At 47.6% G+C, this 17,576-nt stretch overlaps 1 protein-coding gene across 14 annotated transcripts in view; it reads right to left on the reverse strand.

The window, feature by feature from the left end:
- The window catches only part of Pknox2 (PBX/knotted 1 homeobox 2), a 262,954-nt gene that overhangs the window by 37,243 nt on the left and 208,135 nt on the right, over positions 1 to 17,576 (reverse strand). For 12 of the 14 annotated variants that reach the window (XM_087563654.1, XM_087563647.1, XM_087563649.1 and 9 more), the window contains 1 exon segment: positions 6,245 to 6,416. The exons of the other annotated variants lie outside the window; for them this stretch is intronic. In XM_087563654.1, coding sequence (XP_087419780.1) covers positions 6,245 to 6,416 — 172 coding nt within the window. 14 annotated transcript variants of the gene reach the window in all.

The following is a 17,576-nucleotide window of genomic DNA, read 5'->3' on the forward strand; positions in this document are numbered from 1 at the left end:
CCAATTCTATTATTATTTTTTTTCATTCTTCCCTCTCCCTTCCCATCTCTCATTCCTTTTCTCCCTCCTTCCTGATTTTTCTTTCCCTCTTTCTCTCATCTTTCATTAGCAAGACTATCCTATCCCGCTTAACTTTTGGAGGAGGGAGTGCAGGGTGTAGAACGAGGGTCTCTCACATGGTAGACAAATGATCTATCACTGAGTGGTGTCTCTGGCCATATTCTGCTTTTAAAAGTCAACATTTTAAAGTAGTCTTACGAATGAACACACACATATGCATGCATGTATAAGTAAATACATACATCACACCTCCTCCCAAACATGGCCCCTATTCACTAAGTATATGACCAATATGTATTTATTACACTAAATGCAAAGCTACAGCTAAACTGAGCAAAATAAAACCCAAATATATATTGTCATATACATATAATATATACTATACTCCCAGAATTCTTAGCTCAAGTGTAATACACGCACAGTGTGTTTTAACTAGTTCTGCTGTGCAGGGGCCAAAGGCAGCCACATCCTGGGGTCTGATAAAGCACAGATGAAGGATTACTATTTTATGGGCTATAAGAATTGGTTTAAAGATTTAAGAAGGCAGAGTAAATCATGATGGTACTCTGAGGCAATGAATATGTAGGACCTCTTCAATATTAGAGAAATAGATGTGCAATGCTGTGCACGAGGGTGGGGAGGGGGACTATATCCAGGCCGAAAGCCGGTGGAGTTCGGTGCCATGCAAACTGGAGGTGAGGCCAGACCCACTGCTTGCTCTCCTTGTGGCAGTGAACAGGTTCAGGACTTTTTTTCTTTTCTGAGCCTCAGTCTCCTGGTTTGTAAAACAGAGATAGGGAACCTTTTCTAATCCACAGGATTTTGTTAAGGGCCAACAGATAATAATGTGAATGTACTTTGTAAATCATGAAAAGCCAAATATGTGTGTGTGTGTGTGTGTGTGTGTGTCAGTGTGAGGGGTTGAACATGTGAGTGCAGATGCCCACAGAGACCAAAAGAGGGTGCTGGATCCCCTGGAACTGGAATTACAGGTGTCTGAGCTGCCCAGTGTCGGTGCTGGGAACCAAACTCAAGTTCTCCAGAAGAGCAGTGAATGGTCCTAACTGCTGAGCCATCTCTCCAGCCAGAATGCCACTAATTGAATACCACCACCATATATAACGAGTGTGTCCTTAATTCTCATTCCCCAGGTTTTAGCTCGCCAGCTTCTCTCTCCCCATTCTGTTTTGAAATAAAGAGTCTGCCTTCTTCAAAAGGTGGCCCTTTCAAAATAGCCAATCAAATGTCGTCTCACATTGAAGTACCCAAGGCAGGGACACCTTATCTCCTAAAAAAAGCTGCATGCTGTGATGGCCTGAACTTATTGTTACCTGGGCATTTTAGAGATGTGGCTTAATCCTTATCTATGGGTTTATGATGATAATTATATCTACAGTTTAAAATTGTTATGAATACCGAGTAAGATCCTTTTGCAAACATTTCTGGTACATAACCTACGTGTTTAATAAATGTCGAATCCCTGTCCTGACACCCCCACAATGGCCACACACAGCTTCAAGTTCTTTTCTAAATGGCTGCCCCTCTTGTAGGTCTTGCCCTGTTCATTTGATGATGGCGACTCCTTGTCTCTCGGAACATCTGTAAACACAGCAAGTTTACAGTTTGCAAAAGGCTTCTCCCTCCATTATCTTATTTGAGTCTCTTCACCTCAGGGATACAGGCCAGATTATTCATCACTCTGCTAAAGATAAGGGAACAGAAGCTCAGAGATCAGACAGCCTGCTTCATTCCTCGCCTTGGGGGCAAGCTCCTTCCATTTTCTCTTTCTGCAAATTGGGAAGGTAGGTGCTCTTGTAGGGAAGAAGTTTCTAAAGTGTGCGAGCTGACATTTCCTGTGGGTTACTTGGGAGCAGCCAAAGCTAAACCCTAATGAAATTTTTTTCCAGCCAGCACCAGCCTGACCTGGCCAGGTGGGAGTGCAGGGTCGCTAGAATAAAAAGGGGGGACGGGGAAGAAAGGTGAATGTCAGGGGCTGGAGGACTGCCAGACAAGTGGATATTTTATGGAAACTACCACGCATGGCAGTCCAAAGCACAATTTGTGTCAAGGACTGGCACTTTTACTTGGACAGCATCAAAATTTGGGACCAGAAGTCACAGGCTCAACTTCTCCAGTTAGACAACCTTTCTTCAAATCCAGCTATGTAACTTCTTGGGTACAGGATACTTGGTCCTTAATCTCTCTCTCTCTACTCAATGAGTTTAACAGCTCCCTGCTGGGCTTGAATGAGAATCTGAGGAGCTTCTCAAGGAGAAGGCTTTGGAGGCTGAGAGGTTTCTGTCTCTTTGCTTGAGGTCTTGAACAACTTTTAATCTCTGCACCTTCACTTCTTCAGCTATAAAATGAGATAATAGCAACGCTGGTCTTGGGGTGGTTGGAGCTCAGCGGCCAAGTGCTTGCCTAGCACATGCGAGGTTCGCCATTGACCTCCAACAGTGCAAAATAAATAAATAAAAAAAAGGGACTCTCAGTTGTGCCGAGGATTGAAGGAGATGTGGTTAGAAAAGAACTAAAGCAAAACCTGACTCCTCTCCTAGAAATGTGTCAGAGGACTCTCTGAGAGAGAGAGAGAGAGAGAGAGAAAGAGAGAGAGAGAGAGAGAGAGAGAGAGAGAGAGAGAGATATTGAGGGGGGTGGTCTGAGAATTGAAGCAAGTGCCTCCAGCAAAATGGGGATAATATTGTTAATATTAATATTAAGCTTTGTGAGTTTTTAATAAGATAATAGATGCAAATAATTTAGGACAGCACCTGGAACCTGTAAGTGGTCCATAAATGTTAATTATCATCATCATTGATATTCTTATTTCTTTTGCTGTTTCTGGAGTCTGAGGTTTTTCAGCTCCCTTCTAGGCTGGACTGGAGGCTAAGGTGAGTAACTCTCAGATCAGGGTTGGCTGAGGTCTCTGTGGGCCTATAGCTCTGGGCTGGCCCCTTCATGTGACTCCTTACTCCTACCCTCTGGCCTCCAGGCCTGCCTCTTCAGAGTAGGCCCAGGGGCCTGGGAGGCCCCATTTTGGAACTGGCTTTGCGGTCAGGCAGCTATAATCTGTCCCTGGAGCCACACCAGAGTCTCATTAAAACGTGCCCCATAAATGTTAAAAAATTTACACATAAAAAAATTCCATGCATGAAACTGAAACCTTACGTTTTACAGCCTTAGTTTGAAATCTTGCATAATATATAAAACCTTGGCCTTGCACCAGGGGCCCGTAAATCAGACTTTATAAAACAAAAAGCTTTTACCTTTCAAAGGGGTTTGGGGAACTTGCAAATTTTACAAACTTTACCAAGTGCCAGTCAGAGGCTGCTGGGCCCAGGGAGGGTGTCGGATCTGGAGGCCAGCATGGCTTAGGAATTGTAGTAGGTCCCAGAGGGCTCACCAGGGATTCCCGATTAACCACCAGAGAGTAGAAAACTGCCCCCGTGGCACGGAAATGGACCCGAGGACGGTCCTAGTGGGGGGCTCCAAGGAGACATTATTGGTGTCATTCTCTTATGTGCAAGTGAGGGCTTTATTGTCACCAGGGAGAGGTGGAATGCCAAGGGGAGAGGCACAAAACCAGGAGTCAAAGACCAGGTCTCTCTTCTGTGGATGTGAGGGTCGCTGTGTGTAAAAAAAACAAGATGAGAGTGGACACCTTTCTAAGGTTGGGTTTCTAACCCCAATAATTTTGTAATTACGTTTTCCTTCCAGTAGAGACGCTGTGGAGCAGCAAGCGTACAGTATTCCCTCCCTCAGAAATCTCTAACTTGGATCCTCTCTCAGATGTTTGGGGCAGTACTGGGAGAGCTGACTCAGCTGTTTCCATGGAGACTTGTCTGGAAAAGAGGCTCTGGGAGACTGTGAGGAGCACAGGAGGGTGTGACAGGCAAAGAGCTACTGGGAGGGAAGGAAGAACAGTTAGGGGCTCCCCAAAAGGTGGGAGAAATCAGGGGAGGGTCAGAGAGAGTCTGGAGGAGGGTGTTCAGAGAGGACCTTCGGAGGGGCAAAGATTTGGGGGACCCAAGCGCCCTCCTGACAATCCCATCTACGAAAGTCAATATTCAAGGGCAAAGGAAAGCTGCCCTCACACACACATATATAAAAAATAAATCTCTCAATTATCTCAGCTCATTTGCTTGGGGTCCCTCATTTTATGTCCCTGCTTGGCTGCGCAGTATATCTGTCCGGAGAAAGAGTTACAGTCCGTTGGGCTACGTGTGCGGGGTTGTAAAAAATACAGATGCCAAATTAACTGGCTGTGGCACTCGGCAGCTGATTGAGCTGGTAATAACGGGATCTGACCTTTTTCTAATTTCTAATTATGTGCATCTCGGCTGTGCTGGCGACATGATTCTTGTCCTAATGATGGCTCCTGTGCTTAGTCTCCGCATCTCCTCCTTTTGGCAAAGGGGACTGTTGGATTCCCCTGCCCTGCCCTAAACGTTTCAAGCTCCTGACCATATTGTGTCTTTGACAGCCAGGAGGTAAGGCTGGGGATCTAGAACAGTGTGTACCACATTGAGATGAATTTTTCAGATGCGAAGCATTTTTAAGGGCCAAGTCTATGAGCCCTTCCATTAATTTATCACCGTCACATGAGATAGGTATAGTTAGCTGTATAGATGAGGAAACTGAGCACCAAGGGGTTCGGTCATCAAGGTCATACAGAGGATAAATGATGATGCACACATCACATGTGTGCACATGCACAGTTACCGTCTCCCAAGTATGTCCCAACTTTTAGAAAGAGCTGTCTCCTTGCCCCACAGCTGCCTGAGGCTAATTTGAGGCTTTCCTTTCCAAATCGAGGACTCTTCTAATTCCAACTAGCTGAAGAGCAGGGCAGGACTAAGTTAGCCTGGCCCTCCACCAGCTGGAAGACCAGCACAGTGGAATCTTAGAGACTGCGGCCAGGGTTCTCTGCCTGCTAGGGAAGGGGAAGAACCAGGGATGAGCAGAAGTAGACCTGGGAGCTTTCCGTGCTTCCACTAATGTCCTTAGCAGGCCTAAGTACTTCTTCCATGTCTGAATAATCATTGCACTTTTAAATCATCACAATACCACAAACCTCTGGGCCAGCATGGATTCTACTGGGAGCATCTTAGACTTCACAGAGTGCTGCATTGGACAGCAAGAGCAGCAGCAATGTGAGCAATTGTCAGTCCAAAATAATACCAAAGTCATTTATCTGTTCTGTAGATGTACTGAATGTGTGTACATGTGTGTACTCATATGTGTGTGCATGTGTGTGTGTGAGAAAGAACATGTAGTTGTCCTTTCTTTTGTAGTTACTTATAATTCCCTAACTCTATTCTTTTTGGGGGAGCTAAATTCTGGGCAGAAGAGGCCAGCCCTACCGTCAATCAATGAGTCTACATTGAGGAGCAGATTTGCAGAGTTTCCAAATTTGCTGTGATCATCTAGGCCGTTCATACACAGAAAAAGCAAATCAGGTAATAATTCCAGGAGACTACCCAGCATGACGGGCAGCACAGTGGCCTTGCCAACCACCCCTCTTCGAAGACTCGAGAAGGACTTCAGAATCCCGTCTAACATGGCAGCTGCCAAAGGTAAAGATGGCAACTGCCTTGGAAATATATATTCACAGCCTCTCTTTGAATCTACAAAACCACAGTTCCATAGTGCAGTCCAGGGATCTGCGTTGTATAGGACGTAGGGCTTATCTGAGTAGCAAACTATTTGGAGGTATGACCTAGAGTATCCGATAAGAGGGCAGAACCTTCATTAAATCTCCTAGCAGGACCAGGTCTTTCTCCATATCGACATGCTTGAACATGCCTCTTACCCTCACACATCTGCCTCTTCTGCCAACCACCGTAGCACATAGCCACCCGTTTTCTGTGCAAACCTTTGGCATCCTGGCTGCTATTCCTTCCTTTTTCCACTTGTTTGAACTGTAAAGTGGATGTGCAGATGCCGGTGCCACCAGAGGTAGAGATGGAGAAAACACTGATAGCAAAGTCCACAGTTAGAATCTCAGTTAAAAATACTGGGAACTGGTCCTCAACCATGAACCAGTTCACACGGTGGCTGCTCCATAGTGGACACTCAAAACGCCTTGTTGAACCAATTAACGAAAGGAACGCTTTTAGAATATTTGGGATGGGATCACAGGGTGGGAAGACTCGAGCCGGGATGGAGGGGAGAGGGTCTTTACCAGATTGTCCAGTTCTGGGTCATCGCTGAAGAAGGGTTTGTGTTCCTGCTCCTGCTGGTGGACAAAGTTCTCGATGTCCACATCAAAGCTGGCGGAGGTGATGCACTCTGAGCCCTGGGTGGCCTGTTCACATTTCTCAAACAGCAGCGTCAGGAGCGGGAAAAGAGGGTGCCTGCGGGGACATCAAGAACTCACACATGCGCACAGAGACCAGGCTGCCGGTGCGGCCGAGAAGCCACCAGGCTCCCTGTTCAGCAGTCCCATCACTGTTTTTTTCCCAGGGTCCAACTCCTTGAGAATGTCCCCGTCCCCAGGGTCTGCCAAAGTGGCAGCATTCTGATCTCTGGAATGAAGGACCCACTCCTGGGGCCTCAAAGGGTGCCTACCTTTTCCCTGTGGTCACATAAGCTGCAATGGAGAGGTTATATAACTCTTCAAAGAGGTCCGCGTTCATTTCAAACTCAGCATGAGTCCAGGAAGGAAATGGGGGAACTATCTGGAGAATTCTGAATGTGAATGTTCACGCTAGGTGACATGAAAGCTAAGATCCACAGCGCCATCTAGGTCAGTACCTTGTCTTGGATGTGTCCATTATAGAAACACACACGCATGCACGCACGCACGCACGCACGCACGCACGCACGCACGCAAAAGGAACACAAAATCTGAAGCCAGCTGAGGGCAACAGATGTATACACAGGGTGAAATACACGAGCCCCCAAACTCACCCACATAGGCCCATGTCTGTGGCAGACTCAATTTTCATCAGAAATCAGTTGCATTTGTAACTCCCCCCTGCACTTCCGTCACCAAATCCTAGCACAGCTATAATTGAACTGCTATTTGCATCATGACATGTGTTCCTCCAGGATAGTCTCCCTGTAAGTGATTGTCCTACCCAAGAATATTGCCATCTATACTTACAGTGGGCACTTTAAAAAATAGCTGGTGACTGAATCAATGAATAAATTATGTGTGTGTCTATATGAGCAGACATGTTTAACTAAATAAATATACGAATCTTAGTGTAGAGATCATTACCTGCTGGAAGCTTCCCTGGCTTCCACTGCCTCATACCTCTCTCCCAACTCTCTTGGGTTTCTTCTTTATTATCTGCCTAGCGACCTAGACTTTAATCAGGAATCAGACCTATCTATCCACTCCTGAATATTCAGAGGAGCAGAAGTATGTGATTCTTCACAGACATTTGTCAAACATGAATGTTGTGTGTTTGCATCCATGAACACACATCCCACTTACTTTTGAAGCACATACCACCGTGTGTGCCTAGGTTGTTGACGCTGGAACAGAGGGGACCCCAGTTGCCTCCCCTGTTCTTCCAAGAGAGCACCTGCATCTCCTGGCCTGTCTCTAACTCCTGACACCACAGCATCTGCTGGTTTATTTTCTCTGTAGCATCGCTTCGTGGGAGAGGAAGAGGAACAAGTGCTGGACCAACACAGGAACCACTAGCCACTTGAGGCCAGTGAACGCTTGAAATATAAGCGGTGCAACTAAGATGTTGAATCTTTAATTTTATTGAATTTTAATTAATTCAAATGTAAATAGTCACATGTGGCTAATGACCACCTTGTTGAAGAACATAGTTGAGTCCTGAGAAGGAGAGGAGACATTGCTCCCTCCCCAGGTGGATGCACAGAGAGCAGAGCTAAGCCTCTGGACAGCACAGAAAATTCAGCATCCATCAGTAGGCTGGGGGGAGCCCTGATGTCTGTCCCACCCTGAATCTTAAACATTGCGGGTAGAAAGACACACGGAAGGCTTAGTCTCATCCTGCCTAGGTCTTTCCACTCAAGTGCAGGATAGGCTGATCCTTGTTTAGAGAGCTGATGCATAAACTCCTAGGCCCCAGGGCTACGTACTGTATGCAAGAGAGAGGGCCAATGTTTAAGGTTTGTTCTTGTGCATCCCAAAATTGCCAGAAATCTCCGTTGTACCCAGGAAGGAGCTGACAGGGGGAAAACAATGGGTGAATTTATCTACCCAGCTGGAAGACAAAGAGAACATCGGGTGAAGGGGTTAAACTCCAGTATAAGTCTTCATTTGCAGCCTCCAATACTGCAGCATATTATGGTCTAATCTAACCTGATCCCAGTTTAATGCAAGATTCTCCTGGCCCTGAGTGGAATACCAAAGAAAGCCTCAGTGGCTGTAATTTAAGCAGAGCCCTGCAGTGGTTTAGCTGAGGGCCATGAAAGGCAAATTCCAGACGGCGTTATGAATTATTGCGCCTTATGAACCTTCCTACTCTCAACAGATGCCTGCTGCCATTTAAACAGCCACTAGATCAATTAGGAATGAAAGGCACAAATCGACTCTGTACAAGGGCACTAAATTACCAGGAACTAATAATCCGGAGCATCGTGCCAGGTGGTGGGGGTGCAGCCTATGCCCCAGCCCACAGCAGCCACACGGTCACTGCACATTCCTTCTTCCCCGGCTACAGGGGCGGGGGCAGATGCTAACCAAATAGAGAGTTGGGGGGTATGGTGGGGGGAGACTGGAGTTGAGCGCAGCCTCTCCATAGAGCGAGTGTTTGTCCTATGCCAGCATGTTTGTTTCACTGTGTGTGGACGTGATGCTCTATTCATGCCATACATGTGCATGTAGGACTGTGTGCATGCGACTGGGGGCTGGGTTTTGTATGCCACGAGTCTAGTGTATGCCTCACCGTAATGTCGTGTGTGTGCCGAGTTTTCTGTGTACACAGAGTGAGTGACATGTGGGATGGGTAGGTGAGGCCTGTTGGGATTCAATGCTCCAGCTACAAGCATAGAGAGGGGAAGAGGTTTCCTCGGCTCCTACTCTTGCCTCTGCAGGGAGGAGCAAGCAGCTTTTCTTAGACTGGTCAGGGAGGGGCTCTCTGAGGAGGTAGCATTTAAGTTAAGCTTGGAATGATGAGGGGGCAGTCGTGCAAAAAAAAAAAAAAACTGAGGAGAGGTGTTACCAGCAGGAGCAGGGAAACTCTGGTACAGCCACCTGTGATAGTGTGAGAGGCGGGCAGCAGAAGAGTGGAAAAGATATGGCTAACAGAGCAGCAGGAGTCAGGCTATGACGTACTTAGTGGGCCCAAGACAAAGCCACAGAGCCAGATTTGCAAGGGTGGCGGTGGGGCATAAGGTGGCCATGTCAAACACATTGGGGAGTCACATGCCCTCTTCTGCAGAGCCACTGTAAGGATCCATATTACAAACCTTCCACTTGCAGATGTCAGGTCTCCTTAGAATGAAGGTGGGGGGACACGCCTGGGGCCCTTTCGTTTCATTTGGGAGTATTTTCTTTCCATCTTTTCATTACATTTATTTATTTACTGCAGTGTGCTTTATTTATTTATTTACTTATTTATTTATGGGGGTGTGCACTATTTATGCCTTCATCTACGTACCTATTTATTGGGGGGTGTGCACTATATTTATTTGTTTGTTTATTGGAAATGTGCAGATGCCACACTACATGTTTGGAGGTCAGAGGATAATTTGCAGGAGCTGACTCCCTCCACCTAGGCGTGGCGCCCTGGGGATTGAACTCGGGTTGCCAGGCATAGCAGTAGATACCTTAACTCACTGAGCCACCTCACATTTTGGGATATTTTCTATGCTTTTTGTGTTGGCTAAGGCCCAGGGTAGATTCCATGGGATTGTCCCAGCCTCTTGCTCCCCTCATGGGCTATGCACTGGGCAGCTGAGCAGCGTTGTCAACACCCCAAGCCTCCCTTCTCTTATCTCCTCCCTTCTCAGGCTCCTATGACTGCCTGGTCCCACTGACACAGGAGCCCATCCTTGGGAGCCATGCCAGGCCAGTGGGGCTATGTGTGGGTCCCAGGTGCTTTCCTTCAGATCACGCAGTGAGCCAGTTCCCCTATTTGCATGGGGACAGCTAAGGACTACATTGAACCTCCAAGAGAGGTCAAGGAGCCAGTGATCCTGCTGGGTCCCACAGCCTTGGGCTTCTAAGGCTGTCCCCAGAACAGTTGCAGAAGAGCCACAGTCCGTTCACCTGCCTAAGTTTTGACCTCTATTTTCTTAGCCTCCCTTCCTTATCCCTGTCTAAGTGGAAAAGAAGCCATAGGGTCCCACTGAGGAGCACTTTCCAGCAGCTTCTGCTTCAGGCTTAGATCCAGAAGGGTCCATGGAAGCTGACACCTAAGCACCCTGGCATGGAAATGGCTGTGGGGATAGACTAGGGGAAAGAAAACACACATACACACACACGCACATGCTATTCATGGAAGCTTTAAATCAAGTGGCCTCAAACTGTATATGAGTTTAGTTTTAGCATGTCATTTTGTCTGGCTAGAATACTTGTTTTTTAATGTTGGTGACCAAACTCAGGTTCCCACGCATAAGCAGACAAGTACTTCGCTAGTGAACTACATGCCCAGCTGAAAAACATGAGCTTCAAGGAGCCCTTCTTCCTGCTACCCAGGTTCATTTGTCTGTGGATCAAAACCCTTCAGAAGCAGATTGAAGCAGAAATGTGGGAACTTAGTCCCCAGGGCCAGGAGTCGAACAAGATATGAGAGATGGTCATTAGACTTTATTTCCAAAGAGCAGAGGACATTTGACCTCCACAGGAGCTCACCTTCTCCCTCCCCGTGCCTTTCCAACTCTGATCTCCACGGGCCACCTCCCCCCTGACCGCACCTCCCCCTCCCTACCACCCCAATCTCTCTTAAGCCGTTCAAAATTTGGAGGAAATAAATCTCGCTGCACTAATTCAGTGAGAGTTTGAGCCTCGTCAGTGCAGAACAAATAAAAGGAGTGAACTGGCATGACATTTTACTGCAGAAGAGAGGTCGTTTCCAGCCACTAATAAAAAGGATTTGACACAGACTAATAAAGAGAAATGAATTTCTCTAATGGCCTAATTTAGCACATTCAGCACTGTGCCTCTGCCTGGGTGCTGGGAGCCCGGACAGAGGCAGGAGGGCGGGAGAGACAAGGCTAGTCTGGAGAGGGGAAGAAGGGATGGTTTCAAATAACATTTTATTATTCCTTTTCGGACCCCATCCAGCCCCACCCCCACCTTCATCACCTCTTCCCGGGAGCATCCGAACTAAAATCAAGATCAAGGTATGCAGTTCCTGTTAACGATCCAAAGAAATAAAGAAGCCCTCTCCATAGAATTGCAGCCTTGTGCTAGCTTAAGAAGGTGATTAAACCGGATGTGTTGATTTCTACAGGGGTTTAAGTCATCGTTTGGTTTAATTACTTCTGACACTTCTGCCTTCGTGTTCCCTACATCACCCAAATACGCTGGTCAAGAGCACCCAGGGTGTGGCTAAGTGGGTGGGACTGCACCCCCCAGGGGAAGCAAACGGATCGGACGGGGACAGTACAGTTGCGGAAGCCCTTTGCAGACAGTCCCACCACTCCTCTCAGCAACCAAAAGCCTGAAACCCTAGGTTCCGGGTGGCCCCTCCCACTACCGCACTGAGGCTTCAGAGAGCGGGCGGGTAGCGTGGGTCCCTCCACAAAACTCTTTTCCTTCCCCTACTTCAAGACAAGACAGGTTCTTAGCAAAGATTGAGCTGATCTGTTTCCTTCAAGTTTGCAAAGACCGGGAGGGAGCGGAGACCACAGCTTTCCCGGCATCTTTGCACACTCTCATCTGACTTGATGCTCCCCTCTGTGGCTGCAGTACATGTCTCTTTACGGAAAGGACTCAGGAAAAGACAGTTGGGTCCGTTCCCAGTTCCCTTCCTTCCTGCGTAGACAACTTGGCTGTGCTGTTTCTTTTGTTTTTAATTTAAAAAAAAAATTTTCCCCCTACTTAGTGGAAGAGTAGAAACAGGATGGGAAAGAATGCCAACCGCTTTGAGAGCAACAGTGTCAGAATAGATACAGGGTTAGAAACAGGTGCTGCTGCAGACTGGGAGGGGCTGCTGCAGACTGGGAGGGGCTGAGGGATGGTCCCAGGCCTTCGGGCATTACTGTCAGTGCTCTGTGTTATAAATCCTGTGATTCAGTCAAGCCTCTGTCTCTTCTGAATGTCTCAGCCGAATCTTTCCTTGTGACTTTGGCTAGGCTACAGACCTCAATTATGGGTCCAGCCAAGTATGTGGCTACCTGTCTAGGCTGTCCATCTCCTCCCACCACCCTATGGACATCCATGGAGCCTCCAGACTCCCTCAGCACCTTTTCCCGGCCAGACACATCTTGCTGAGTTGTGGGCAGAGGAAGCCCAGGCTCAGTGCCCACTCCTCCCAGAGCTCCCAGTTCCTTCCAAAGGGGAAAGGGTAGTGAAAGCCCTTCCCAGGTGGGGCAGGATGATGAGCAGAGGGTGGGGTGGATGATATGTGATAGAGATTTCTAGGTGGAAACAATGTAGCATGGCCAAAGTCACAGACAGCGTCAGCCTGCTCCAGCAGAGGGCTTGCTGGGGTGGGACACTAAGGGTGAGGCTGGCATTCAAGCCACTGCTTACCCTTACTGACACACATGGTTGCCAAAGGCACACACATGGTATGCCGTCTGGCAGAGTCTACCCTGGGGCTGGCATCGTGATGCTTTATTGCTAGTATCCCAGGCCAGAGAACATTGGGATCACAGAGACAATATCCCAGAAGGCACTGCTCCAGGCTTTGGTTCTGCACTGGGTTCCATTGACTTCTTAAACCTGAGCTTCCTGTCCCTGTACCCCTCCAAGTCCTTCAAATGATTGGCAGAACCCAGCTCCACACACTATCTCTCCGTGAAGTCACTTGATGAGTTTCTCTATCGGTTGTCTAAGCTCCTTCATAGCCATCACAGGAAATGCTTGGGTTTCTCTCCTGGCTTCACTCAGTTTACAGTAGGAAGCAGGGGGGTTTGGAACAAATGTAGACTTTGGGGAGACAGTGGCATGATATTTGGACAGGTTATAGAATGTCTTGAGCCTCAGTTTTTACTTTTATATATCAGAGATAACCCCTCCTACACATAGTTAACTGAAGAAACTGTCTTTGGCACCCAGTAAGCTATCAACTAATACTCGTTTATGGCCCCGCCCCTGGAAGTATGTGGACTCCTTTATGCACCAATGATACCATCTACTTCCATACATTTACTTCCTCTGTCTGCTGACTCATTTGGCTGGAAAACAGGTCCATGTACTGATCTCGATGGAGGCTCTCAGAAAGAGAGAAGGGTAGAGAGAGAGATGCCTTGTTATTTTCAGAATGCAAATCCAGCTTCCTTCCTTCCTTCCTTCCTTCCTTCCTTCGCCCCCTCTGTTGAATCCGCACGTGGTGGACAGATTGATTTCCTCTGTCCATCTGCACTTTAGTCTCTGAGACACCATCTTTTGCTGAGCTTAGAGCTCACTATTTCAGCTCTAGCTGAAGCCCAGAGACCTGCCAGTCACTCTACCCTAATTACAGTCATGCACCGACACACCGACTTTCACATGGGTATTGAGCAGCTGAACTCTGGTTCTCATGCCTGAGCATCAGGGCCCGCTACCCCACCGAACCATCTCTCCAGCCCAACATCATCACGCTTTCAATGTCTAGCGACTCCTTTCTAGTTTTGTGATGGAAAACTCTAAGCAAGTCATGTGATAGGGACACTGTTTTCTGTTGTCCCTCTGATTGGAGTCTCAGTAGCTTCTTGGCCATGATGCCTCCTGCTCTCTATGTCACTTTTGAGCTATTGAGAAAGGGTTTTGTTATGAGTCCCAGGCTGACTTTGAACTTAGGATATAGCTCAGGGTGGCCCCAAACTCCAGCAATATTCCTGTCTTAAGTCTCCTGAATGCTGAGCTTAAAGTCATGAGCCACCAGGCCCAGCCAAAGCTCCTTTATTTTCTTTTAATAATAATAAAAAATACTATCAATAAGAACTCCTTATTTCCCTATGACATTGATTTCTTCCTGCTAATCACAGCTGTTATACACAGAACTATCTCCCTTACTACACAGTGAACGACTGCTGTCTGTGACCTGATAACTTTCCAGATTCCCAATAAATGTAGAACAGAGAGTAGTACTAGCAGGGGATCAATAAAGCTCTGACCACTGATGAATGAGAAGGCTCACATGAGGCAAGCGCTGTAACTACGGCGATGAGGTTTCTGAGGCAAGAGCCTGCAGTTCTTTCTGGCTTAGAGTCTGTCGTTACTGGGCAAGCTAGCGTCAGATTTAGCCACCCGACAGCTTGTGGACACGGCTGCTGTAAAAGGACCCACTTCTGCTGGAGTTATGTGGGTGGGAGGGGTGGAAGGTCGTGGGGTGGGGTGTGAAAAAAGGTGCACGTTCAGCCTCTCCTTCTCCCCACTTCAACAGCACCAGATGGAGGGAAGAGAGCAGGGTGGGGAGAAGGGCCAGAAGCCCCTGGTTGGATGTATTTTTACTTCAGGTGTGACGCTGAAAGCATGCAGGATTATTTTTAGTCCTGCCCAGTGGGCGGTATGCTCGCCTGGGTTGCCTTGGAGAGGACTTTTTCTTGTTACTAAATTGGAACTGCATCTGTTAGGGTTCCTGGGCTGCAACCTAGCTCTCTTCCCCCAGGTGGGTGGGATGGTGCGTGTCGGACCCAGGCGTGTCATAGCCTTCTCTGTATCCCTCTGTCTATGTGCACATTTGTGTAACATGAATACACACACGAGAGAGAAAGAGAGAGAGAGAGAGAGAGAGAGAGAGAGAGAGAGAGAGAGAGAGAGAGAGAGCGCGAGCCTGGCACATCAAAAAACAAAATCAATATGAAATCTCAACAATATGGATGTTAAGTCTAGTCTACAAGAGCAAAGATCTAAAAAGTCTCACACGAGACTCCTACCCAGCCCCATTGTGAAAAATGTGAGGTAACAAGCTCAGGGAAGAATCAGCTTTTCTTGAAATTAGGCAGCTATAAGGAGAGGCAATCAGAGCTTCTATCCTGGTCACCTGAAATCCAGTCAGTTCACAAACAGGTCACACTGCAGCAGAGGACCCGGTTAGGGGAGGTGAAGGAGGCTCCATCCACTTCGTCTTGGTCACTCGCCCACACATATTTGGTGGCACTTGTTGGGTTATAAGAAACTCTTATTTTTGCTGCAATCTACCCCTATGTACTTAGCACACCCACCATTTGACTTAACTCAGAGGTCCTGAGTTCAAATCCCAGCAACCACATGGTGGCTCACGGCCGTCTGTCATGGGATCCGATGCCCCCTTCTGGTGTGTCTGATGACAGCTACTGTGTACTCATATACACACCCTGATGTGCTGGGTGGGTGAATGATTTTATCAAACAAACAAATGATTTGAAATGTAAACTCGGACGTACAAACTCTCAATGCTGAACTCTCCTGTCTTCTCCATGTGGTAATGTTGGATTTTTTTTTACATTTATTTATTTAGGTGGGTGGGTGTGTGCACATGGGGAGGTCAAAGTTCTGTTCTCTCTTTCTACCGTGTGGGTTCTGGGGGTCAAACTCAAGCCCTCAGGCTTGGCAGCAAGCCCCTTTACCTGCTGAGCCATCTCACTGGTCCCCATATGCTAATTTGAATCACTTTGTTCTGTTTCTGTCACAATCCTTGAATATTGTGTATCTTGGGGTCAAAAGCCAAGCTGCCCCAAGTATACTTAATCATCAAGACTTCTGCTAAGACAAGAAACCTCTGTTTTATCAGATAGGTGTCCAGAAGTACATCTGCTAATAACATTTCTGGGTGGGAACAAGGCTACGTCCACATTGTTGAGACTCATACTGATTTTGGTTTATGACATGCCAGGCTCTCTCTTTCTCTGTCTTTCTCTATCTTTCTCTCCGTCTCTGTCTCCTTCTCCCCCTCTCTCTTCTTCTCCCTCTCCCTCTCCCTCTGTTTTCTCTTTGGATGTCTATTCTATAATATGGCAGAAAAGCCTTTTAAAAGAGGGTCAGTGATTTTGCCCAATGATAGAGCTAGAAGCTTGAAGCCTTAGTCTCTCCACATGACCACAAAGTGGACCAGTGTCTAGGAAGTGCAGAATGTTGCTAGTTAATGGAGGAGTAGGTTGGGCGAGCTGAACAGGTAAGAAGCCTTTGGAAATAGAAGTCCTAAAGCCCCAGGATGCTCTTCTCCCACTTCACCCACCTCTTCTGCATGATTGGTGAGACCCAGTCCTGACTGCTTTCCCTTTTGTAAGGCGGGACAGTGGAGTATGCATCTCAGTTGTAGCCTCTTATCACTGAGGCCTCTGAGTACCAAGCTGGGCATAACCTCGTGAGGATAGGTTTTGGGGCTTCTAGATTCCTGCATCTTTCAGCAGTAAGTTATGTCTAGGTGGGGTGGGAACAGTCTGTGGATGACTCAGCTCAACCTAGACTAGGACTGAGGGGTGGAGGCACAGCATTTACCACCTCTAGGCGCACATACTGCTCCAGAACAACGTAGCTGTAGCCCATTGACCTTCCAATAGCCTGTGCAGAAACTAAGCTTGGGCCAAGAGACTTCAGATGGCAGTGGGAAGGGGATAGAATGGGCTCCCTTTGGAACTAGAGAAACTAGAGCATGCTATCACTCCCCGGATAGACTGGAACCCCTGGTGACAGCCATTAGCTAAGATGTTACTTCCCATGCCAGCAAATCCAGCTGCTCCAGGAAGCGTGCAATGGCCACTAAAGTTTCTAGTTCACAAGGCCTCGCCAAGGACACAGCCTGGAACATCTGTCCCTTGTACCTAGTACTTCAGAGGCCTTGGCCCCAGCTCTGGTTTCAATTTCTTCCTTGAAATGACTCATGTCTCTCAAGCTATCCTCAGGCTACCTTACCCAACACGTTCTGTAAATGACCAAGCATTGTGCCAGTGGAGACAAAGAGTTAAGCCCTAGGGTCACTTACTTGTAGCCAGAACACTCTTTGGTCACAGGGTGGACAAACTCCCTCAGTGACGCATCGTTAGAAAGTGGCTGTTCCCAGGGCCCTGGCCAGGAAGCTGCTGAAGAGGAAGTGACAACAGGACCCCTGTCACTTGTCTATCCTGATCCTAGGGACACTGACTTCCTAGCACCTCTCAGGCCAGCCCCTGCAAGGAGGACTTTGATGCCACTCTCTCAGGGTTTGCCTCCCTTGGGAAAGTATGACTCTCCCACACATGCCATAAGTCAGATATTTGGATACTGTTTTAGATCCCTTACTGTGTGCCAAATTTATATTTTAGCTACTCTTTATGTCCCTTTCCCTCCCCCAACCCCCTCCCCTGTCTGCACATTTCCTCATCGAGCAATGCCTTTGGGACTTAATATGATGCTCTATGTACACACGGTACACTAAATAAATGCTTCGTTGAGTAGCACAGTGAAAACCAGAGTCTGCTACTATCACCAGAGCCCCGCCCTTTACTTTCTAGACCTGATGACCCTGCTTGTG

This window comes from Rattus norvegicus, chromosome 8, assembly GCF_021556685.1.
Source record: "Rattus norvegicus strain SHRSP/BbbUtx chromosome 8, alternate assembly SHRSP_T2T, whole genome shotgun sequence".
NCBI classification, from domain to species: domain Eukaryota; kingdom Metazoa; phylum Chordata; class Mammalia; order Rodentia; family Muridae; genus Rattus; species Rattus norvegicus.